The 23,722-nt window shown below is 48.5% G+C and overlaps 2 protein-coding genes across 11 annotated transcripts in view; both read right to left on the bottom strand.

Moving 5' to 3' along the window:
- Positions 1-13,725, bottom strand: part of FAM222B (family with sequence similarity 222 member B) — a 40,628-nt gene extending 26,903 nt beyond the window's left edge. For 7 of the 8 annotated variants that reach the window (XR_012588350.1, XR_012588351.1, XM_074594859.1 and 4 more), the window contains exon 1: positions 13,551-13,708. The gene's annotated coding sequence lies outside the window, so the exon portion shown is untranslated. Of the gene's footprint in view, positions 1-13,550 lie in introns of all 8 variants that reach the window. The other variant, XM_074594862.1, reaches the window with a different exon arrangement.
- Positions 13,726-17,231: 3,506 nt separating this feature from the next.
- ERAL1 (Era like 12S mitochondrial rRNA chaperone 1) lies at positions 17,232-22,073 on the bottom strand. Of its 3 annotated transcripts, none has more exons than XM_074595053.1 (11): positions 21,865-22,073; positions 21,398-21,574; positions 21,169-21,296; positions 21,007-21,084; positions 20,803-20,849; positions 20,387-20,448; positions 19,805-19,917; positions 18,907-19,299; positions 18,240-18,389; positions 17,880-17,960; positions 17,232-17,552 (listed from the first exon to the last, which is right to left on the bottom strand). In XM_074595053.1, exons 1-11 carry the CDS (start codon positions 21,950-21,952, stop codon positions 17,430-17,432), a joined length of 1,440 nt encoding a protein of 479 aa, XP_074451154.1. In that variant the 5' UTR covers positions 21,953-22,073; the 3' UTR covers positions 17,232-17,429. The 3 variants fall into 3 exon arrangements, with proteins under 3 accessions (XP_074451154.1, XP_074451155.1, XP_074451156.1); XM_074595054.1 differs by having other exon boundaries at positions 21,398-21,550; positions 21,865-22,036; XM_074595055.1 differs by lacking the exon at positions 21,865-22,073 and adding an exon at positions 21,642-21,780 and having other exon boundaries at positions 21,398-21,550.
- Positions 22,074-23,722: the final 1,649 nt, after the last annotated feature.

A 23,722-nucleotide genomic window follows, 5' to 3' on the forward strand; every position in this document is an offset into this window, starting at 1 on the left:
TAAACGAGATTTTAAACTCTGAATAATCCTTATCACAATTTGCATTAGAAAAAAAAGGGGAAAAAAGGTTCCATCCTGCCGCTCTGAAACTCTCCAGGAACGTGCAGGGTTAGATTTTGTTCCTAGACTCTTCAGATGAGAATTTGAAATACAAACAGCCCTATGCCACAATCTGACGGCTGTTAAACACTTTTCTCCTCTGTGCTATACACTTTGATGGATTCTCACCACACACGTACAGGGGCATCCCACGTGAAGGAAGAAGCCTTTGACCTCACCAAGACTATTCAAAATTATGGATTGAAAAGTGTCTAAAAATGTCAGTCCTAAACCTTGAACTTCTTCTCATCTTGCTACTTCACTGAATGCCTCCTGATTGTGCAAAAGCAGAATATTCAGGCATCAATCTAAATAGCTTGGGTGTTATGCTGACAGTGTCTCTGGAGAGAGGAAGAGAAGAGAGGACAGATTTCCAATAGCTCAGATGCTTCTCTGCCAGGCAAGCTGCTACACAGCAAGAGAGATAAATAAAGAGAGAAAGTAACATGCCAGAGAACTTTCACCAAGGTCACATCAGGATGCTGAACACTACCCATCTGCAGGGGAAGATTTAGATACCTGTTCCATTACATATATCCATTCACTTGTTGGCAACAACAGTCCTCATTAAACCAAACCAGTTCTAACCACGAAGGAAGGACATCGGGAAGACGATATTAGCTAACAAATACAAAAGGGAAGCCAACAGAAGCAGTCCTGGATGAATGCCCTTTGCAGGAAAAGCCAGCCCTGTGGCGTTTGCAGAGCCCCTGCATGACTCGGGAACAGGCAACACAGGTTATCCCAGCCAAAAGGATGGACAACTCTGCTCCGACAAACCTGATGGCTCCTAGCTTGCAGCAAAGAGGAGATTCTGTACCCATCTGGGCAACAGCAGAACCGGGATCCCGTCAGGAACAGGAGCTTTTATACGCAGGGTCACCTACACGTTGCGGTTCCTCATTGCTTTGAAATCAGGGCTGCGGACATGTGGCAGATCACTGCAGACAGACCGTACCATGAAGAAAAAGCCCTACCCCCAAAATATCATATCAGTTACTGCTGTGCCCTTAACAAGAGTGTTTCTTGCCTGTTTCAGCGATCTGAAAGACACGCTGGGCAAAATTTCAAGCTATGACAAAGTGATCTTATCACTTCTGTGCTGTTCTTGCTACACAAGCCCCTGATTCAGCAGCACGTAATAAAATCTTCATTTGCATGAAAAGCACACTCTGATCACAAAGTCTTCTGTTCGACAGTCCTCCTCCCATTTACAGTGTAAAGATGCAAGCACCACCGTCATTTTGCTGGTGACTGAGGTGGAATATTTTATTGATGCTTTACTTGGAGAGGCTCTCCATGTTTTAATACAACCTTTTCCTAAAAATGTAGCAGTATTTTTGAGTGACACAAAAGCTGCACACATGGAAACTATGCAAGCACCGCAAAGTTCACACACTACGCTTTCACCTGCAATTTTAATAACCGTGGCATGTGAAGGACGTTTCACATCAGCACACGGTGACCATAAACAGTCCTAAAATGTCTTTGGCATTCAACAAGTCCAGTCTTTTCCAGTTTGCATTTACAGTGTTTGGTGTCATGACACATAGCGCTCACAAAGGCTATATTTCAAAGGAAAGGAAGGTGTAGCCATGCAAAGAACAATGCTTTGCCTGCAACAAGATTCATTGCTGTCACGGGAAACCAATAAAAACAGGTACCTTGTTATCTTTCTTTACAAAGAGACTGTTAAAGCTTAACTACGTTAGGAAACTTTTTCCTTTGGACTAAATCATGAGCCTAATGTATGTGGGTAACACACACCAGCGTATGCAATTAATTGGCGCTCTCCTGATGCTGCGGGAGAAAGTCCACCCTTTCAGAGGGAGGTTGAAGCCTTCGTACGACCAGCCCATGTCCTCTCCCGATTATAGATCTCCCACTAAGGCCAGCCCCAGCTCCCTGCCCTGGGCCAGCAAGCACCACCCCCCACTTCCAACTCTTTGTCAAAATTAATCATGTCCCACCTATACACCCCAAAAATCACACCGGGCTCTGAGCTAACTCAGTCAAAACAGAAACACCTTTGATCACACCAGCAGTGCAGTTCCCATTTAGAAACGTTATCTTTCACGTTAATCCAGTGGCAAAACGTTATGAGGTATGCTGTGCTGATCCAGAAACGGTGCTAATGCTGCTGCTGCCTCCTGTCTATCACCAACCACCTAACCTAGCCATGCCATGATGGCCCTGCGACAACAGGCACTTTAAATTGGGCAGCTCAGCAACACATGTATGCTGAATTTTTGAACAAGCTAGTCTAAGCTGCTTTGCTAGCAATTTCTGGCCTGTACAGTTTGAAAGCACACGGTTCTGGCCCTCACAAAGAGCAGACCTGTAAATGACATCTTGAGGATTAAGCTGATTGAGATGCAATTTGCCTAGCAACCATTCATTAAGCAGAGTTCAGAAACAGGCCAGCAATCTATTCCACCTCCTTATCTGAGCAGTAAACAGATAACAGTCTCTACTGTGTCCTCTGTCCTCCAGTTCAGACACATTGTAAACAGATTTTTCAGAAGTTTAAACTCCTACGGTAAACCTCAGAGAACAATCCTGCTCTCCAAACACGAGGGATTCAGTTTCACCAAGCGCCTTACAAGCATGGAACAGCTCTAGAAGGAGGGTAATGCAAATCAAATTGTGAACGCATTTGCAGTTCCCGTGCCTCCAATATTTTCTCACGTCAAGCACTAAGAGCCCGTCCTGGTCGTTAAAAAAACCCCAACCTTAATCACGCAAGCATTTGGCATTGCTATTCCGACCACTGAAAAAAACTCAATAAAAATCTTATTCCCTTCCTTCATCTTCTGGAAGGAATCGATTAGCACTTCCAAAGTCTTTGATAAAGGTTCCACCCTTCAGAGAAGAAAACAAAAGTCACGTCCTCCCTCCCATTAAGCATTTTTTCCTCATAAAATAAGCAAGACAACGTAAACGCCACCAGTGAAAATCAAACCAGCTATTCCAGCTTGAAGAATTTAGCTGAAAAGATTAAGCAAAATCATGATTTTGCATAATTTTTTCCCCGCAAGAAACACCTGATAATATCCCATTCTGCTCCAAAATTAAACAACAAAGATTAGCATGGACATATTTAAGACTATATACCTGAATGGTTTTCCTTTGGTGTTCAGTTCTTCTGGGAAATTACTGTGACATACAGCATGCTATTACAATTAAATATGCAAGAAAGAAGAATTAAACTGACTATGAATAATTAATGCCCTATAATACTACTTCGTAAGGAAAGTCTGGCTGAATATTCCCGCAGATGAGATATACCTAAATACAAGGCACATCAGAGCTGGTAGCTTTACTTTTATGATGGAGTCTAAAACACCGAGTAACTTTATGGCTGCTACTCAATCCAAGAGAAGGTGCCAGCCATCCATGCCTCTCTTCTCCTGCTCGCTGTCCTTCGAGCTCCAGAAAAGCTGGGAGAAACGCAAATGTTGCAATAGCTGCCGCACTGCTCATCTCCATCTCGGAGGTAACAGGCTTCCCAAACACTTCCCATTAAAAGGTATAAAGCAATTATCTGACTTCCCAGTAGAGAGAATAAAGCAAATATGATGCAACAATTACTTACATGATAAGATCAGGCTAAGGTTGTGAGAAAAAACAATTAAAAAGGTTTGCAAGAGCTAAGGAATGCAGCTTACTTAAGAATCTATCTTTACAAGAAAGATACCATCAACTCACAGAGCAGACCTTCCTGTTTCCAATATACTGTTTTGGAGGCTACAGAACATCTACTGTAGCAAAGCCACAGTTGGGTGGCTGGGTACAAACTCTCCATCTCCAGCACAACTCTCCTTTACTAGCTCCTAGTGAAAACAGCAATTAAAAATATGCTTTACTTTCATCAATAGAAACCTTAAATCTCCTAAATTAATATTTACTGAAGTCCTCATAAAATTGGTATTCAACTCTTGGCATTTTTCACTAGACGCCAGCCAGTTCCATGCTAACTGACACACGATACACTTGTTGCACACATTTAGCTGGAAATCCCCGTTCCCCTCAGTTTATCCAAGCAGCGCAACATACAAACAACACCCCACCGCAGAGCGCTACTTTTAGAGATACATATTTGAAATCCAACCACCATTTGTGATCAGTGAAGCGGAACAGGGCACTAGTACTGTATTTGCTGAAGGCGACAGCCCTACAAAGACGCATCCCCCAGCTCAAAGCCCCGCGCTGCTCTGGCTGCTGGCTCCACCGGGAGGGTCAGGCTCCTGCTGGATCCAACACTCTACTCCTCCAAAGCAAACACAAACCGGGGGTCTTTCTGCGCACAGGCAAAGTCATGTTAGACGTATGCTAGCTTAATATTAATTTTCTATTAAAAATTAATAGGATTAAATGAAGCTTGCGAGCTGGCAGGCACCAAGACAGTTATTTTGCTGACGCTCTCGTTGTCCGGAGGAGCGGGATGGGAAGGATGGGCTGCAGTGTTTCTGCAGGATGGTGGCTGCGGGATCCACGTGCCGGCCAGGAGGGATGCGGGGGGCTCTTCCCCACCTCCCCAGAGGGACCCCGTGTTCCATCAGTGCCATGCCACTCTGCTGGCCAGCAGCTCGTCCCCCTGGCCAGGAACTGATGGGGAAGGTGGAGCCCATGAAGAGATCATCCCAGCGAAAACACCAGCACCTTCTCACTGGAGATCTGGTCTTCTGGGCACTGGCTCTGATCCTCGCCCGTTTGCACGCGTGCCCCTTTCTCACTGCCGGAATTAATCCCCCTCGCCAATAAGCATCCTGCAAATACCCAGAGTTTACATAAGCCAAGTTTAACCTTCAGTCCCTATTAATGTTAACAGAATAGAAAAAATTAACCACGGTGGAACAAAAAAGTCTGCATCTGCATTTCTAATTATACTACAAAACACACCACGTGGCAATATTTCCAAGCACCTTGCTGGGAATAGAATAGCCAACGGACTACGGCTCCCATTTTGAGCAGTGGATCCAAGAGCAACCAGCACTGAGGCTGTCAGTGTAAAGGGATGAGGATGTGAGAATTAAGGAAAATAAAGTGATGTACGTTATTGATGATAACAAAAACGTTAATAGTTAATAAAACAGTCACCTTAAAAATCTAAATTTTCACACTCTCTCCTACTTTTTAATGGCTTAGCCTACTTTTTCCAACCTAATTTGCATGATCAAAATAGGCCTCCTGCCAGGAAGCATTAAAATGGCAGCCCCCCATCGAGACAAGACTCCCTTCACCATACGAGACTGAAGGCCTAATAACTATTCCTAAAAACATCTTAAATCCATTAATGTTGTTTAGTAAACATTTATTTAGAATTAGTGCAACTATCAGAATGTTCTTTATCACGCTCTACTAAAGCGTTTTATGAAAGGTTTTGATGGAGGAGCAGGTACCCCCCCAAACGCCTGTATGGTCTCGAACCCTCTCCAAAAAGCCAAGCACCCTCACGCTCCTGCTCTGCACCGCTCTCAACGTTTTCCACTCAAAACCCCCAGAGCATTCTCCAATACCAACCAGACAATCCCAACAGCTCCTTGGGGTGCCAGGCTGGGCAGCTGGAAGCACACCACCAAGATGCGTGGAACAGCCAGACTGGAATACACCCACCCCGCCGACCTCTACACGTGGCAATTAATTCCTGTCTACTGAAAAAAAAACCCAGGCTCGTACGATAGTAGTATAAATCTCAATATTACTGATGCACTGAAGATTTGGATTCTGGTACAAATATACGGTGCTTTATACAAATTTGTCTGAGCTATCTGTTATCCTTTCAGTGCCATCTGCGCAAAAACAGAGTTTTATCTAAGCGTTGGAAACTAAAATAAATCATTTTCTCCATATCTGTGATCTTGTCGGAGACAGACACCACAAACCTGAGAGCTGACTAGTGCAGACTTGTCTAGTTGGAAATAAAATTATATCCGCATCAATATGATTTATTTTTCATTAAAAAATAAGGCAAACCAGACCCTTAATATTGAAATAGTCTCAGCCTACACCCTCATAGCCCACAGAAGACATAATATACGGTGTTAAATTGTCAAATAAAGCTGGGATTGGTGTTGTCATTTCCCCTAATAAGAAATGCTACAATCAAGGGATAGATTTTAATTGCCACACATAATGAAAACTACCCGCTCCTTCTCCACTTGCTGTATTTATTGCTAACAAAATTCAGGACTATAAGGCTGAGCACGGTATTTTCCGGTACCATTAGCTTTTCGGCATGTCTGCACCCCACCAGACCATTAAGAGTGAACTCGGCTCCCCAGCATCACGCAACAAACGACGCATCTCTGTCCATCCTGCATGAACTGCTTGAGGTTCTTGGGCTGCACTTCCCAAAGCATCTCGTCCTGCGCATCCCTCGTGAACGGGGGACCCCACAGTAATTAGCGCATTCTGATACTGGAAACTCAACTAATATAAACGCTGATCCCTCAAGACAGTATAGCCCATGATTTGAGAAACATTAGTCCCAGAAGACCCATTGTTTCTACCTTTGAAAGTCACCAAAGGCTAGCACATTGTATTCTCCAGAAGCACTGCAAACAAGAGAAATTCATTTCTCCTGGATGAATACATTCTCCAACCAGCAGCTGTGGCTAAAGGTTCATACAGGATGACTGAAAACACCAAAACTTGTTTTATTTTCTTATATAGAGTAACTTTTAATATCTGAACTCACTGTTGTGAGATTGCAATGGATTTTATTTGGCAAGTCAAGCTGTCTAAAGCACAGATTATAAAAAATAAACACTAAACATTTTTAGATCTAACTTTCCTCCACAGACTGCATTTTATGCAGTTTCATTGGAAATGTTACATCAGAATCAAATCAGATTTAATTGGCTCTTAAATAACTGAACAGCCACTTTAATTTTATTTCAATGGCAATAATTCATAAATCAAGCAGCTGAAATTCTAGCACAGAATGACAAGTAAATAGAGCAGAACACACTGAACGAGAGTATGAACACCACACGGTGAAAGGTGATTTTTCTTAAACTTCGCGCGTCGCCATTTTATGGACATTGCAAAGCTACTGCCACATAAATACTTAGAGCTGAAATGCGTCAGCCCTGGGATGCTGCACAGTTTATCAGCAGGGACTGCTTAACAAAGACCAACAGATGAGATGATCCTTGCCCAACTGGAACTGCTAGGAGAATGGCTGGGATTTTAACCACAGATGCAATTTCCCTCACGCACGCTAGATGGAAGTATGTAAAATCTTAATTCTTCCCTGCCTTGACTTAAATTTAAGTGGTTGAAATGTTATATCGTACTGTCACATTTTGAGAAGCCTTTTTTTGGTTCTTCATCTGCAGCTTCACTCACTGATCATCTGTAAGTAAGAAGATGCCCTGAAATATTAAAGGAAGGTGTGTTGGAAAAGAATAGTAAATATGAGAGAATATACATCAGAAATAGTACATATATTATTCATACTAATTTCTATAGTCCATGCATTCCATTTCTAGAGTATTTAAATAATAATCACTAATGAGATCCTTCAGAGAAATTGAAGTTACATTTCCTAAACATTCAGGCTATTTTAACAAAGTAACAATTCTAAAAACACCACCTTGTCTATGAATAGAAACAGGGAATAGAAAAGGTATTCATAATAGAAAAGGCTGCATAAATCCTGTTGCAGTTTTGACTGGAAAAAAAAGGCGAATTTCTAGAAAATACTGGGAGAGGCATAGGGAGAAAGAGCAACCTGAAGTCTGGCAGAACAAGCTAAACACAGATCAGAGCAGCAAACCTGAATGGGATTAAATTACACACAAATCTTCTGGAAACGATCTTAAAAGTGACTTGTTCCAAAACAAGCCATTTCTAAATTTAAACACTAAAGAGTCCACAGACAGGAAAACTGAAAATCGGGCAATGGTGTGACCAAGAAAAAGGCGCTGGAAGAGCTGTTTTCCCTTGCCTGCTCTGGCCTTTTCACATATTGATTTTCCTCCACGCTCATTCACAAATGCTTAGCATAGTTGTGAACAATTTAAAGTCAAAGGATGCATGCATTACCAGTTCTAGGAACACATTACCCATTCTAAGCAAAAGCTGAGGGCTTTTCTGTAGCTGATGAAAAAAAAAACAAACCCAAGGCAGAATCAGAAGACTGATGAGCTGGAAGAGAAGGGCGAGCAAATACCCAACTTTGCCTGTCCACAATGAAGCCAAAGCACCTGATGTTCCTCTAGCTCAGAAGACCAAAAACTAAGAAAAACAGTGACAGAACAGAAGGATGAATGAAGAACAGTGCTGGATAGAAGAATAATAAAGTAGGCATGAAGGGCTCCCCTTTCCAGATGTTAAAAATGTATGCATTTTCCATTCCAGATTTAAAAAAAGATTAGCAGAGGAGGAAGTTTACTTCGGAGAGTGGGAGCATCTGTGTCATTTTTTTTTTAAAAGGCTCATACAATGCTATTTCCATCCAACAGAATTTAAACTATATATATACATGGTATTGGCTCAAGACAGTAATCGTACGACATGTTTCAAAGCGTTCTGCGTGCAGAAACTGCCTACGAAGAGGAAGAAAATGAGTGGCAAGGCAACAGCCACAGGAAAGGGCAGGACTGCGATATGCAAGTCCTCTAAAATGCACGCTTGAAGTTTAACAACATGAAGGCAAGACGAGGGAGAGCAGGATACAGCAAAGGACACGCTGGAGTCAGGAAACAGAAAAAAAAAATCCACAGCACTGAACACTGACTTATGCGATATTTTACCAAGTAAAAAAAACCACACCTTTTTTTTTTTTTTTTCTTTCCTTTCCCCCCTCTTCCACTGCCCTGCGCTCTCCCTATATCAGGAAATAATTTTGTCTCTGCCAGAAACCCCAGACTCACCATAGAGGAAGAAATCACCTGGAGGAGGCTGCGTGTGGCTACCATCTTAGCTGCGAAGCACAGGACGGGGAGATTACCCCCAAGTAGGAGACGTGGAATTACAGAAAACAATTGGATGCTAGATCCACTCTGAATAGCAAAGCCTGTCGTTTCACCTATTTCCACTTGCTCTCACGTGGTTCCCAAATTAGAAACAATCAGAATCCTGCTGGAAACAATATACGGCACCTTAATTGGGTTGGCTGCACTACAGACGTCAGCAACGTATCACTTGGTAGATCATTTTTTGACTGATTTTTTTTTTTTTTTAAATACTAAGAATAGCTTCACTTTCATGGTTCACCTTTTCTGCATCACATTACTACAGACATCGTAAGAAATTAAGAATCGTCTCACCCATTGCACACCAAAGATGCTACAGAGCTCGCTCCTGCTGGAGGCAGGATCTGTCACCTGATTCAACAGAATTTTACTTAAAGGTTTGCCTCGGATGCGTTGCGTTTACAGAAAACCTGATTTCTAACACATTTCCCTATAGCATACCCATCAATGCTATTTAAAAGCCTGGAGCAGTTCAGTTATCTCTAAATACATCAATAATCCAGACGTTCAACTCGATTGCTCCACGCATTCCAAGCACACCACCATCCGCAGACTCAGCAACGTTGCACGGGACTTGAAAATTTACATTAAAAACCTCTCCCAGTTTTCATCCCAGCACACCCCAAGTACTACACCCCCGCTATTCTGTACCACAGCCAGACTGCAGCCAAACTACGTTCCTGTGAAATTATTCCAATAACGAAATATCACCATTTTCTTCACAGACCCTGGAAACTTGGACTAATCTTCAAACGCAGTATAAACAAGTTAAGCAATGGGAATACGTAAACTATGCTTAATTCCTGAGCACAACGGGAGAATAATTATAGCAACAACATACCAAATACAGAATGAGCAGGGAGGCATGAAGAAACATCCAGACAGAACATACCGAATTAAGGAAAAGGGGTCTAGAGTCTACATAAAGCGAGATTCAGCCATGGAATATAGTCGTCGTTGGTTTTATTAGTGCCCATTTAAACCAGATTACTAAAAACACTGAAACCAGCAGCTGATGAACATGCTGGCCTCTGTCAGCTCCAGGTATAGGCAGGACCAAGGCCAAACTATGCCTATTTGGGATAGTAAACTTAGCTTTTGAGGAATACAACCCACTGGAAAAATATCTTTGGGCAAAGTTAAAAACAACTTTTTTGGATGCCAGTCAGCAAAATGCCTTTTCAGGAGCTCTGCTCCTCGGCAGCTGAATCAGTACTTGGAAAGCAATTTTTTTTTTTAGAAAGAAAAAAGATGAACAGTGTGACAAACTCATTTTAGCATTCATATTCAAACTAACGATCCGCAATTAAAAGAAAAATTGCTCAAAGGCCATTACGGTTAAGATTTTAATACGAGTCACAAAATACAATGAGAAAACGGGAATACGGCATACCACACAAGGAATCAAAATTTAAATTATTCACTTAACTTCCCGGTTTGAAAACATTTAAATGCTGAAAATTGAAAGTGGTGGGGTGAGACACTTTATTACAGACGCAGAAAACCGTGAAACCTTTACTCATCTTCAGGAGCATTTTACCCCATAAACAGCCTTAGAGGAGTCAGCAGGCCCTGGTTACAGCCTACAATGCGACGGAGTGACCTGTTACTCAACTGTTGGGTGTAGTATTTCAGTGAACTACATGTTCTTAAAGCCATTATTTCAAAATTGTGATCATCTGTTAAATAAATCAAGTCAGTCAGGCTATGGCTATGTTCTCGCTGGTGTATTTAGTAATTCCATAAATCCCAGAATCATGGAAATTACTGAGCTTTAGAGAATTACAGAATGGACATTACTTCATCTCCCATCTTCATAAATCACTGACTCCCCTCACTACTACCTCGCTGAAAATGAGCGTGCCAGCAGTATTCAGGATGCAAAATGTTTCAGCCATGGAGGCTTTGGGATGGGGGCAAACAGGGCAAAACACAAGAAGAATACTGATGAACGGACAAACCAAGGTGAAAAAGAAAAGGACTGCTCTGGGGAGGAAACACCTGTAGAAGATTCCATCCCTCGTCCAGGCATTTCAGTGAGTGCAGGTGGAGATACAAGATAAAGCTCCTGTACATGGTACAGCAGGCAGCACTTCTGGGAAATACAGATACTTCAGTCCTCAACAAAATCCTTACTTCGCCTCTTCATCTGCTAATAGTTCCCAGAAGCAAACGTAGATATAAAAGCTTATCTATCAGAGGACAACTTGAAACAAATACAAATAAGACTTAAATGAAGGCAAATATCCAAGTCACAGAGAACATAAGGGTTCCTTAATTCTACATTTGGAGAAGAAACAATACGATGTGGATATTCTCCAACATATTTTTTAATGTTATTAACAGAAATAGCACCCCAGGCTGTGCTCAAGCAGAAAAAGTGTGAATTTGTTTGCAATGTGAAGTGAAAGGGTGGTCAAAAATACCATCTTATTAAATGGTATTTATTTGATGCTAAGCGCATTATTTATTCTCTTGAGAAATTCACAAAATGACAGAGGGGTAACTGCAAGTAAGGTCACTACTTAACGTCAGTATCAAAGCTGACCCTCAACAGAATTTAAGCACCTGCCTTTTCTTTTATCTCAGCACAAAACAAGATTTTATTTATTTTTTTTTACACTTCAAAAGCCATGTAACACAACAAAATATACGCCAGGCATGAAGGAACAGAGAGCATGCCAGCATCTTTCAGCAGTCATCTTTCCCTTGTCATCCATTATGTCAGATTTATCTATTTTTGCTTAATTCTTGTTCCAGCAATACACATCCTTCCTCTCTCTCCACTATCAGGCTGGTTGGGCTTGAACTCAAAATGGCTTCTTAAAATAGTTAAGAAATATTGAAAAATATTTGAAGCAAAGCTGTAGATCCTGTATTTATTGCAAATCTTACCCACTGTTTGCTCCGACTCTTCCTTGCTTTTGATCCAGACCTTCCCCTACTAAAAAGCACCAATCACTTCATTTGCCGCTGCTTGATTTCTGTTGTTGCTGCTTTCCCCCCCCCCCGAGTTTTCAGACCCTCTGGACTGGCTTTATAGGACACCAGACCCACCTCTACTCTCTCTCCATGCATCCTCCACTCCCCAGGCTGCTGCCTGTGAGACCCTGCTCTATCCACCTCTAGTATCTGTAATATGCTTCAACGGCAGTTTTCCCCACTGCTTTATGTATTTACTCTAACAAGTTCAAATTCTTTAGGTGGAAAAAATACAGAAATACATGCGCTGAAAAGGAAAAAGCAGCTATCATCACTATATTCCCTTACTGCCTACGTAGCACCGATCACAGAATTTTCTCAGCCGGCTGCTGAATCAGACGAAGTTTCTACAGCGCGCGCACAGAAAATCACGAAGCCCGACACGTCCAGTAGGATTTATTCAATCACAAAGTCATCACCGTTGCTCCAGCACAAATGACATCACTCGGGAACCCAACCTCATCCACCGAGAGCGTGCTCTCCTGCGGCGACCAGCGCAACAAAGAGCTGGGTTTGGGCAGTAAAGAGGTAAAAGTATTGTTGCAAAAAGTTTTCCAAATAAACTTTATGTTTTCTTTCGAGGTGTTAGACGTGATTAAAGAAAGAAAAATTAAGGACTGTGGCAAGGACTGAGTGCGATGAATTATTACTGAGCTAACTAACCTGCATCTGCAATTTATCCTAAAAGTTGTACCCAAGTGATTAGAGGAGATACCAAGAGAAGGATAAAATGCATCCGTAAGCCCTCGCAGGTGCTGCTCTGGGAAGATCATATGCTGCATAACCAAAAGCATTTAAGTACTTTGGCTTGCACGAGTGGACCGAAAAAGAGATAAGTCAAGCTCTGCCGTTCTCTTCACGCCTGTGTTAAGATGCTCGGAAAAAAAATGGTTGGGAAATCAGAAATACCAGAAATTTATTAACGACACCTCTTGGGGAAAAAAAAAGGACACTTTTCTTGGGAATTACACAAAGGATTTTGCACACATCGCGATGGCAATCCCCCCACACCCCCCCCCCCAACCCCACCTCCCCTCCAAACACGCCTTTTCCCCCCTGAAGGCATTTCTCTGTCGCGACGCCTGGCGTACTATCGCGATTCCCGCTGCCTCTTTGATAGGTGAGGGAAAGGGACTGAAGGCTCTGAGTGGCAGAGGGGCTATGGGGGGCTGGCGGCTCCCCCCCTCATCTCCTCACAAGGACGAGGCGGGTGGGCCGGGGCCGCTCCCGGGAGGCGACTGAGGGACGGGACGCGGCGACGGCAGAGCCGTCGCCGCGTCCCGTCCCTCAGTCGCCTCCCGGGAGCGGCCACGCAGCGCTGTCGTGACTGACGGAGGGTCGCGACAGCGGGGTTACCTCACGCCGCCTCAGAGGATGGGGGGAGGGGACACCCGGGAAGGACAATGAGGCGGGGGGGGGGGGGGGGTGGGCCGCACCGGCCGGGCCACCCCGCGTAGGCGTCTGTCCGGCCCACTCAGTACTTACTCTCGGTGCCCCTGCCCGGGCCTCATGGCGCCGCCGCCGCTGTGCCCGTACCGGCCCCGCCGTTCTTCTTCTCCTCAGCCGCCGCCGCCGCCGCCGCCGCCGCCGCCCGCCCGCTCTCGCCGTGGTGGCTGCGCCAGCCGCTCCCGCGCACGCGCGCCAACCGCCCCACCGCCCCACCGCCCGCTGCGCGTGCGCGGCTTCGTCGTTCCCCCCCCCCCGCCCCAACGCGGGGAGCGCCGCGCCGCGGCGCCCCCTGGTGGCGCCCCCTAGGAACGTACAGCGCCGAGCACCGGGCGATGGAGGGCGAGGGGGGGGAGGTTCAGCCCCAGCCCCCGTGATACCCAGACCAAGAAAGCTTCGACGACCACCCTCCCCCCGCCTTCCCGAATCACAGGATGCGTTGGGTGGGAAGGGACCTCTAAAGGCCAGCTAGTCCAACCCCCCCCGCAGTGAGCAGGGACATCTTCCACTAGATCAGGTTGCTCAGAGCCTCATCCAGCCTGGCCTTGCGTGTCTCCAGGGACGGGGCCTCCGCCACCTCTCTGGGCAACCTGGGCCAGTGTCTCACCACCCTCAGTGGACAGAACTTCTTCCTAATGGCTCATCTAAACCCACCCTGCTCTCGTTTAAAACCGTTGCCCCTTGTCCTATGGCTACATGCCCTCGCAAACAGCCCCTCCCCAGCTTTCCTGTAGGCCCCCTTCAGGGGCTGGAAGGTCTCCCCGGAGCCTTCTCTTCTCCAGGCTGAACCCCCCCAGCTCTCTCAGCCTGTCCTCACAGCAGAGGGGCTCCAGCCCTCGGATCATCTTCGTGGCCTCCTTTGGCCCCGTTCCAACAGGTCCATGTCCTGCTTGTGCTGAGGGCTCCAGAGCTGGACACGGTACTCCAGGTCGGGTCTCACGAGAGCAGAGGGGCAGAGTCCCCTCTCTGGGTCTGCTGGCCACGGTTCTTTTGATGCAGCCCAGGATGCGACTGGCCTTCTGGGCTGCGAGCGCACATTGTTGGCTCATGTCCAACTTCTCACCCACCAGGACCCCCAAGTCCTTTTCCGCAGGGCTGCTCTATCACATCATCCTCCAGCCTGTATTGATAACAAGGATTATCCCAACAAACAATTGTCCCTCAAGTCAATTAAAACACACACACACAGCCCCCAGCCGGAGGAAAGTGGGTTTCCAGCAACGCCATCAGCTTGCCATGTGTTAATTAACCTAATTATCAAACCTCATTAACAGGAGAGACTTCCAAACTTCATTATTAATGGGAGAAGGCAAGAGATTTCTTGAGCAACCTGGCCCCGTGGGAGGTGTCCCTGCCCATGGCAGGGGCATTGGAACTGGATGATGTTTAAGGTTCTTTCCAACCCAAACCATTCCATAGTTCTATGACTTCACTCCTTCCCACACCTGGAGCACTTCCATCGCCCCCAACACCAGCCACGGCACCAGGCGCTCAGCTCCATCCCTTTGGGAAGGAGCCTGGTACGAGGCTCTGCAGAAGGGGGCCTACAAGAAAGATGGGGAGGGACTTCTTACGTGGGCATGTAGCGATAGGATGAAGGGTAACAGTTTTAAACCGAAAAAGGGTAGATTTAGATGAGATATTAGGAAGAAATTCTTTGCTGCGAGGGTGCTGAGCCCCTGGCCCAGGTTGCCCAGAGAAGCTGTGGCTGCCCCATCCCTGGAGGGGTTCAAGGCCAGGTTGGACGGGGCTTGGAGCAACCTGGGCTGGTGGGAGGTGTCCCTGCCCAGGGCAGGGGGTGGCACTGGGTGGTCTTCAAGGTCCCTTCCAACCCAAACCATTCTACGATCCCGACCTCTGCCTGCATAGAGGCCCCCCCTTGTACCTCCTCCACCCGATGAAACACCTCCGACCCCTCAAAGCATGCTTACCCAAGCTTTCTTCCAAGGTGTAACCTTCAGAAGCCACGGGCTGGGAAACGGGATCTAAGCTTGGCTGGGAAGAAAGGAGGAAAGACATAAAAGCATCCTGGTTTTAGCTGGAATAAAACGGATGGAAGGTGGTGGCTGCGAGGTCTGCCTGACAGGGAAGAAGAAAGGAGAGGAGAACAATTGCTTGTGCTGGGACCTCATTTTATTGCAAGGAAATTACAAAAGTCGCATAGAAACATTCAAGGGACCACAGTGTCCCCTGCTCAGGGGCAGCAAGGCCACGCTCTGGAGGCTTCCCAACCCGGCTTTCAGGTGATCCTGCGTTCCTGACGGCAGAATCCTCCAGCAGCCCAGACACCGGCTTTTGCCAGTGCTGGTAAAGCATCTTCTTGACGGTGGGCACACGATTTGCTCCACAAGTTTGGGTTCCAGGCAGGAGAAGGGTCCCCAGCAGACCCTACCAGATCTCCTCATTTAACTGTCGGACCAGCAGCCTGTGTTCTCCTCGCTCAGGGATCTTAATTTGTAACAGCACATGGGATTTACCTGCCTTTCTGGCAGGAAGCTGCCCAGTGCTCCAAACACCTGAGCACAGCAGTGTACAGAGACAGAACTCAAGCTCCCACATCCAACTGCTCTTGCCACTTTGGGCTTTTCTTCAGCTGCGACAGCCTCTACGTTTGTGTCTGCAATGCTGGTGCAATGACTTTACAGTAACGTTGGTGCAATAAACTATTCAACTTCCTAAGAAAGGGCGTCCACTCTGGCTTTGCATGACGAACAAGTTCTTCTGAAGAGGTAAGCATCTATGAGATGCTGCTAGCGGCATCTTCAGACCAAACCACCCAACATTCATTCATTAGCCAAACATCCAGAGGGGTGGACAGGCACAGAACCCCACCGGGCACCAGAAACAAGATGTGGAAAGGCAGAAAGACACCTATTCCCTGCTCTATTTCCCTTTCCGATTAATATGCTCCAGCAAACATTCACAAGCCCATTCTCCGACCTCCCTGCTCCTCTCACTGTTGGTCAGAGAAGCAGCCCATACACACACCAAGAACTGATCACGGTTCCACTTCTCTGCTTCTCCAGAAATCCACTCAGAAGAGTTTATGATCAGACCCATCCCTCTGGAGCAAGTATTACATGCCAGGAGCAGTGAACCGCTGAGCAAGTTGGAGGAAAGGATGACAGGGGAAAGAGAAGAAACGAGCGTTTTTACAAATTAATGCACAGAAGAGGTCAAAATGAAAGCAGCAGCTGGCAGTCATCTAAGAGGATGGTGCACGCGAGCCTGTGGGCAGGGCTCCCACACAGGAGTTGGAAACCACTGGCCTTTACGATCTACAGAGAGCTTAAGAGCTCCTTCTGTCACACCCAGTCATTTCTGTTAGCCAGCAAACCCCTCCAACTCAGGCTGCCTGGGCAACACGGACTCCCTACATGGTCATACATTCACACCATGAACTTCACCGGGACAGGGAGCAAAGCCGACGTGAGACCACCGTGCGGGTGGGGGTAGCCTCTTCCTCCTGCACGACCACCACTAGAGTCATTCAGCCTTCAGAGGAGATGATAAACTGTGTGCTGGTAATTCTTCACTGCAACCCTTTGTCCGCTAAAAGACAGGAGATGCTCCTGCACTTCCAGGCACAAACACTTGACAGCAAGGACGCAGGACAGAGCCCCAGAGAAGTGGATGACAGCGCTGTAAACGCAGTACTAGAGTCTTATGTGCAGCTCCTTCTCCGATGTCCATCCCCAGCTTCCACAAGACAAGGTGCCATAGAAGGTCTGAAGACTTTATTTCAGTTTGGGCCATTCCCCCAACGAATAATACATTCTACTTCAGCCCGCTATATTGATTCCATTATCCTCTGTTTCTGAATTGAATAAAGGTGCCGAGATATCCACAGGGAAAAATGGGACCGGTTTCTCTGCATGACCAAAGAGCTCATGGGCTGTTAAAACATACACAAAGAGCTCAACTCTTCACATCCACCTTGAGCTTCAAGCGGACATCACACAGGAAAACGTTCATCAGGTCCTGGCCAGCCTCCTGAGCAATCCTACTGATAACCTTACCTCCTCTTCCGATCAACATCACCTGTATCAAAACCCAGAGAGAAGATCATCATACTCATCCTTACACCGCTTAACAGTGGGGAGGAATCACGCAAGAAAACAGTGCAGCCAGAGAAGCAATCAAAGGGGATACAGCAGTTAGGGAAACCCCAAGATCAAACCATGGGCAAGCGGTCACTTTAGAAAGGCAGAAGCTGTTACTGAACAGCCTGTGACTGCATCGGGCACCTGGCTCTTCCCCATCAGAGACCCCACAACTGAGGGAGAGGGGATCACAGCAAGGATGCACATGGACCTAGGGAACCTCCTTTCACGCTCCCCAGAGCCCCATCTCTCTTCTGTTACTCACCATATGAGACTTCCTTGGGACCAAGAGGTTCTGCACGATAAGGAGCTCCCCGCTCGGTCCTTCCTCCCATATCTCAGTCACCTGTAACAGCAAGCACACACTCAGCAGTTCTGCAAAGCGCCTCAGGAACAGCAAACGCCACTCCCTCAGAGACACCTCCGCGGCTCCCTGACACGAGCACACAAGGGTGGCCCCCCCTTCAGACACACAAAGGGTCTCACAGCACCTGACATGCAAGTCCCAAGCCACCCCATGCGGCCTGCAAAGAGTTTCAAGTTCAAACAAAGGGATTCTCATCACGTAGTCTGATATTTCCATTAAAATAGCTCAAAGGTAAGCGTGCTTGTGTGTGCTTCCCACCTGAGTCACGCCATAGGGCACTTCCAGTGGCAGGTACTCCAGTAGCTTCTCGCGGATGATATTATCGCAGATCTCTTGAGGTGACTGGCTGGTCAAGACCTCGCTGTGAAACTCCCAAGGGCCTGGCTTGGCATGCATCAGGAGGTACCGCTGCGGGCACAAAATACACATCACACCCATCAGCTGTCACGTACCACTCGCGGTGCCACCAACCCCCGCCCTCATCTTACAGCATGTCACTATGTGGATGCTGCTGCTAGTCAGGCATCAGGGCAGTAGTTCGGTATCTTTGGTGGGGAAAGGAGAAAGGGAAGCTTCTGAAACTCAAACCCCGCCAAAAGGTCACAACTCCCTAGAGCCATTTGTATGAGTTATAAAAGCCCATAGCGTCACTTGCAGCTGAAAGATAATGTGTTGGGTGGCTTCAACATTATGAACAGGATGCTATTTGGAGAGCCTCAAGTAAGAGTCCCCTACAGAAAATTCTGGAGATACATTACAGACATACTCCACGTCGACAGGTGACACTTCCCCTCACACCCCAGGCCAAGATCAGCAGCTCTGCTACTTCCTCGCAGGAGCTGAAGCTCAGTATGAAGCACCAAGGTCCCAGAAGGGTAAGAGCACGATAGCCTCAAAGCGTAAAAGAAGTTCAGACTGCAGTTACCTTGAGCGTATCCACCTCCTCCCCACGGAGAGCTGCCAGCATGAAAATCTCCTGGAAGCACGGCCAGCCTTTCATATTTTTTAGATCTCTGGGTCCATAGCGGTTTGGCCCTTGTGCTGCTTCTGCGACAAGACTGGACTCAGAAGCCCTCGTATCACCACTGTTGTCCGAGCTACAGCCTTCTTGGGCTTGACCTGTTTCCTGCAGACAGTGAGGCTCACGGGCCCTGTTCTCAGGTGGAGAAGCCTGAGTGATCTGAAGAGGAGGCTTTGCTGAAGAACTGGAATTATGTTCAAACGCAGATCTCGCTTCCAGTTTCCTTCCATTTACAATTCCCTCTGTTAGTTCAGTTACTAGTTCCAGCAGGATGTACTTCTTCTTCAGCAGATCCACCTAATATGAGAGAGAAATGTCAGGAATTTGTCTGAAATGAGGTTGGCAGCTGGACCCTGGATCCAAAGGAGACAGAAGAAACCACCCAGGGGAGGTAGCTGCTGCAGGATAAGGCTTCTTGTCCAGACAGTTTGCTGACCAGAAACCAAACCAGAGTGCATCGGCAGTTACAGTACAGTTTGTCCAAACACTGTTAACTTGACGGCAACACCTCCTCTGTCAGCTCTGCTGAGATTCTTGTCGGCCAACCCCACCGCGGTGCCAGCTCCTCTTCCCAGGCTGATTTAAACGCCAGACTGCAGCACATAGCTTCAGAGATATGTGGGCATGTAACATGTATACATACATACACACTTAAATATCCTGGAGCAGAGAGTGAAACTGGTGTTTTTTAACTTTTTCAGACTCAGTGACCTGAAAACACATTGCTGCTGATGCCAGGTACTATCTGAAAACACTGGTGTAACGGACTGTAGAAGGTAGAAAGAACAAGCTCCTCACTTACCTTGTTCAGAACCAGGACACTGGGGATCTCAGGAAACTCAGAAAGACACTGCAGCACCTCCTTGCTAAGACAGTTTCGTGTCCAGTGATCTGACACATCCACTAAAACCAGAACTGCCAGAAAAGAGGGAGGGAAATATGATGAATCTGCATGTTCTAAATAGTTGGGGTTATTTTTCAGATTCTCTACAGCCTACGGTTGAATCGCTTCCCTCCTGCTGCTGCTTCTCTCTCTTCTACAGCACAGCATGCAGATGGAACCAAAAAAAAGAGTGTTTTATTTGATAAAACAATAAAATGCAGTTTATACCTGCCATCCTAATAACATCACACATAGTAAAACTCAACATCCAAGCCCAATTATTAACCCAAGCTGCCTCCCCCCTTGGCACCAGGCAATTCTTATCCCCTCCTTGGCTCAATATTTCAAATATTTTCACTGCTTTTCTCTTCTCCCTCCTAGTTCACGCTCCCAGAACTGCCTTTGCCGCCCAGTAAACATCCAGATACCACAGCCATAGGGCTGTAAACTTATGTGGCAGATAAAGGGTTTGGTTTGATCCAAGAAGAGTTGAGTACCCACCTAAATCCGCATGTTTCATGCTGTCCCATGGGTCTGTCAGCATGGCTTCATCTAATTTATGTCTGAAAGACAAATGCAAATGGGTAAGCCAGACACACTCAAATCACAATCGTCTTCCTTCTCCTCCAAAGGGGAGAAAACAGTGTTTTCCATCATTCCAAAGACACAAAGCTGTTTTATGGGCCGTGACATCCCCCAAGGGATTCCCACAGGCTCTGTGTGCTACTGAAATTGCAACAATAAAAACGTTCAGAGACCAAAATAAGACTAAAAATATACTAAAATACTTAATTTCTTAAGACTAAAAAAAGTCCACTCCTGTTTTACAAACTTTGGACAGTGAAAATCACTCTCCAGTTTTATCAAACTTTGATGGACAGGATCCCCCCCTGCTCTTCCCACAACGGCAGTGATACCTTTTGGCTTTAAGGGGACTAGTGAGGCCAGGTGTGTCCAGAATGATCTAGAAAGAGAAAATACAGATCTTGTAAGATACCGACCAAGCTAAAACTTGCATTTGTGCAATTAGAAGTGACCACACAAAACAAAAATGAGAAAGTCCTGCACTTTCTGGCTAACGCTCCTCACTGTCCCAGGCAGGGGCAGGTCTGGAAGCTTACCAGCTGTGTGTCCTCATACGTGACAACACCTCGGGCTTTGCATCGGGTTGTGTGCACTTTTCGAGAGACAGGGAAAACCTGTAAGAAATCAAACTTGTTACACGTCCAGAATATGTCAAATAAGCTATTTAGCAGCCTGAACTTGTCCCACCCCAGCTTTACCTTTCTGCCCAAGAGCTGATTAGAGAGCGTGGACTTCCCAGCATTGGGTGCTCCGATGATGGCAATTCTTAAAACCTTGGGGTTCTGCGGCTGGTCAGGCTGATTCTGTAACAGGCGGTCTTGCTCCTCTGCCGGGGGAAATAAGGAGCTTGAACGTTGCTAAATCCCACAGGGGGTCAGAAGCGCCGGTCCCAGCACCAGGACCTGGGTAGCAGCTGGTACCACTCACTTTTGCTGGTGGCAACAGGCGGCGGGTGCTGGCCCAGGGCGTCACTCGGCTTCTCGGCGGGGATGCCCAGGATGCTGCCTAGTGCCGAGCTGCTCCCGCTCCAGCGGGCAGGGAGCACGGTGGCCCGCGGGATGCAGCTCTCCAGGAGACGCGCTGGAAAGACAGCAGCAGCAAACGCTGCAGATATTGAATAACCACACGTACCGAAAACGCCCCAAAATCGTTTCGTCCCTCTTCTCCCTACCCTGCAGCATCCGGGCAGCGCTCCCCCCTCACCCAAGGTTCCTGGACCGGCCCCGGAGCACCGACCTCGGCCCGCCCCGGCCTCACGCTCCCGCTCCGCAGCGGCGTCGCACACAGGCTCGCCTCGGAAACGTGCCCCGCCGCGGCTCCGACCTCACTCCCGCCGCCGAACAACCCCGACCGCCCCCGGAGCAAGGCCGCGGCCCCAGCCGCGCCCGCCTCACCTGAGCCCGGCAAGAGCGGCCCCGCCGCGGCGGCCCTCAGGGCCCAGCGCACGGCCCGAGCCGCCGCCAGGCCGCCGGGCGCCGCCATGTTGCCCCGCCGCGGGGCAGGCCGGGAACGCGAGCGGCGCCCGCCCTCATTGGCGCAAAGCGGGGGAGCATAGAGAGGGGGCGGGCGGGAGCAGCGCGCCGCTCCCCGCCGCAGGGGGTTGTGGGGAGGAAGCGGACGGGGCAGGGGCGGGGCCGGGCGGGGGTGTGGGAGCGCCCCCTGCCGGCTCCGCCAGGCACAGCAGCGCTCCCAGTGATCCCAGTGCCCTGCAACGCACCCCAGAGCTCCCAGTGCTCCCAGTGCTCCCAGTGCCCCACAATGCACCCCAGAGCTTCCAGTGCTCCCAGTGCTCCCAGTGCCCCACAATGCACCCCAGAGCTCCCAGTGCTCCCAGTGCCCCACAATGCACCCCAGAGCTTCCAGTGCTCCCAGTGCTCCCAATGCTCCCAGTGCCCTGCCACACACCCTGGTGCTCCCAATGCTCCACCACACAGCCCAGTGCTCCCAGTGCTCCCAGTGCCCCGCCACACACCCCAGCACTCCCAGTTGTCCCGGTGCTCCCAATGCTCCCAGTGCTCCCAGTGCCCTGACACGCACCCCAGCACTCCCAGTTGTCCCAATGCTCCCAATGCTCTCAGTGCTCCCAGTGCCCCACCACACAGCCCAGTGCTCCCAATGCTCCCAGTGCTCCCAGTGTGCCTGACACACAGCCCAGTGCTCCCACAGCCCAGTGTGTCCCAGTGCCCCCTGTCACACACCCCAGTGTGCCCAGTGTCCTCTACAACACTCCCCAGTCCAGCCCAGTGCACCCCAGTCTGCCCAGTGGCCCCCGCAACCCACCCCATGCATCTGGCTCCTCTTCTGTGCTCCCCAGCAAGCCCCAGTGCTCCCAGTTCCCCTCCTTCGATGCCACCCTGTGCATCCCCGTGTTCCCCCTGCAACGCACCCCGATGCTCCCCAAGTCTCCCCTGTCCCCCCACAACACACCCCAGTGCCTCCCAGTTCACCCCAGTACCCCCTGCAATACACCCCAAATGTCCTCTGTTCCCCCACAACACACCCCAGTGCTGCCTCCCAGTTCACCCCAGTGCCTCCCAGTCCTCCCCAGTACCCCCTGCAATGTACCCCGATGCTCCCCAAGTCTCCCCTGTCCCCCCACAACACACCCCAGTGCCTCCCAGTTCACCCCAGTACCCCCTGCAATACACCCCAAATGTCCTCTGTTCCCCCACAACACACCCCGGTGCCTCCCAGTTCACCCCGGTGCCTCCCAGTTCACCACAGTACCCCCTGCAATCCACCCCAATGCACTCCAATGCCCCTCCACCCCCTGGGGTGGACCCCAAGGGACCTCTGTGCCCCCCTGCACCCAAATGCACCCCCGGGTTCCCTGTCTCCTGCGCCCAGTGCACCCCTGAGCCCCCCAGTATACCCCTGAGCCCCCCAGTACACCCAGTGACCCAGCCCCGCCTGGGCCCGGAGCCCCCACGGGATGCGAGGAAGGAGAGACAGAGACGCTGTGCCGTAACCCCCTTTATTGTCCTGTGCCCGATCCCCGGGATCCATCGCCGTGTCCGTGCCATGCCGTGCCGTGCCGTGCCATGCCGCGTGCCCAACCGTCGGCAGAACCGTTACCATTACTAAACTCAGTAATGGTAACGGTTTCCCCGCCGGCTGCGTGTCCCTGGCTGCGCCCGGAGCCGCCCGCACCTTGGGGTGCCCCCGTGCCCCCCAACCTCCCCACCCCATACACCCCCGAGCCTGTCCCTCCGCTCCCGCCTCCCACGTCCCAGCCCCGTGTCCCCCGGTCCC

This window comes from Larus michahellis, chromosome 7 (genome assembly GCF_964199755.1).
Source record: "Larus michahellis chromosome 7, bLarMic1.1, whole genome shotgun sequence".
Classification (NCBI taxonomy): Eukaryota; Metazoa; Chordata; class Aves; order Charadriiformes; family Laridae; genus Larus; species Larus michahellis.

Excerpts from the sequence above, each read along its gene's own strand:
- ERAL1 (XM_074595053.1), bottom strand. The coding sequence starts at position 21,952 with ATGGCGGCGCCCGGCGGCCTGGCGGCGGCTCGGGCCGTGCGCTGGGCC. Across the intron at positions 18,390-18,906 it reads AGGAGGTGGATACGCTCAAG|CGGTACCTCCTGATGCATGC; the intron begins GTAACTGCAGTC and ends TTGTGCCCGCAG. Across the intron at positions 17,961-18,239 it reads TGCCCTATGGCGTGACTCAG|GTGACTGAGATATGGGAGGA; the intron begins GTGGGAAGCACA and ends TTGCTGTTACAG.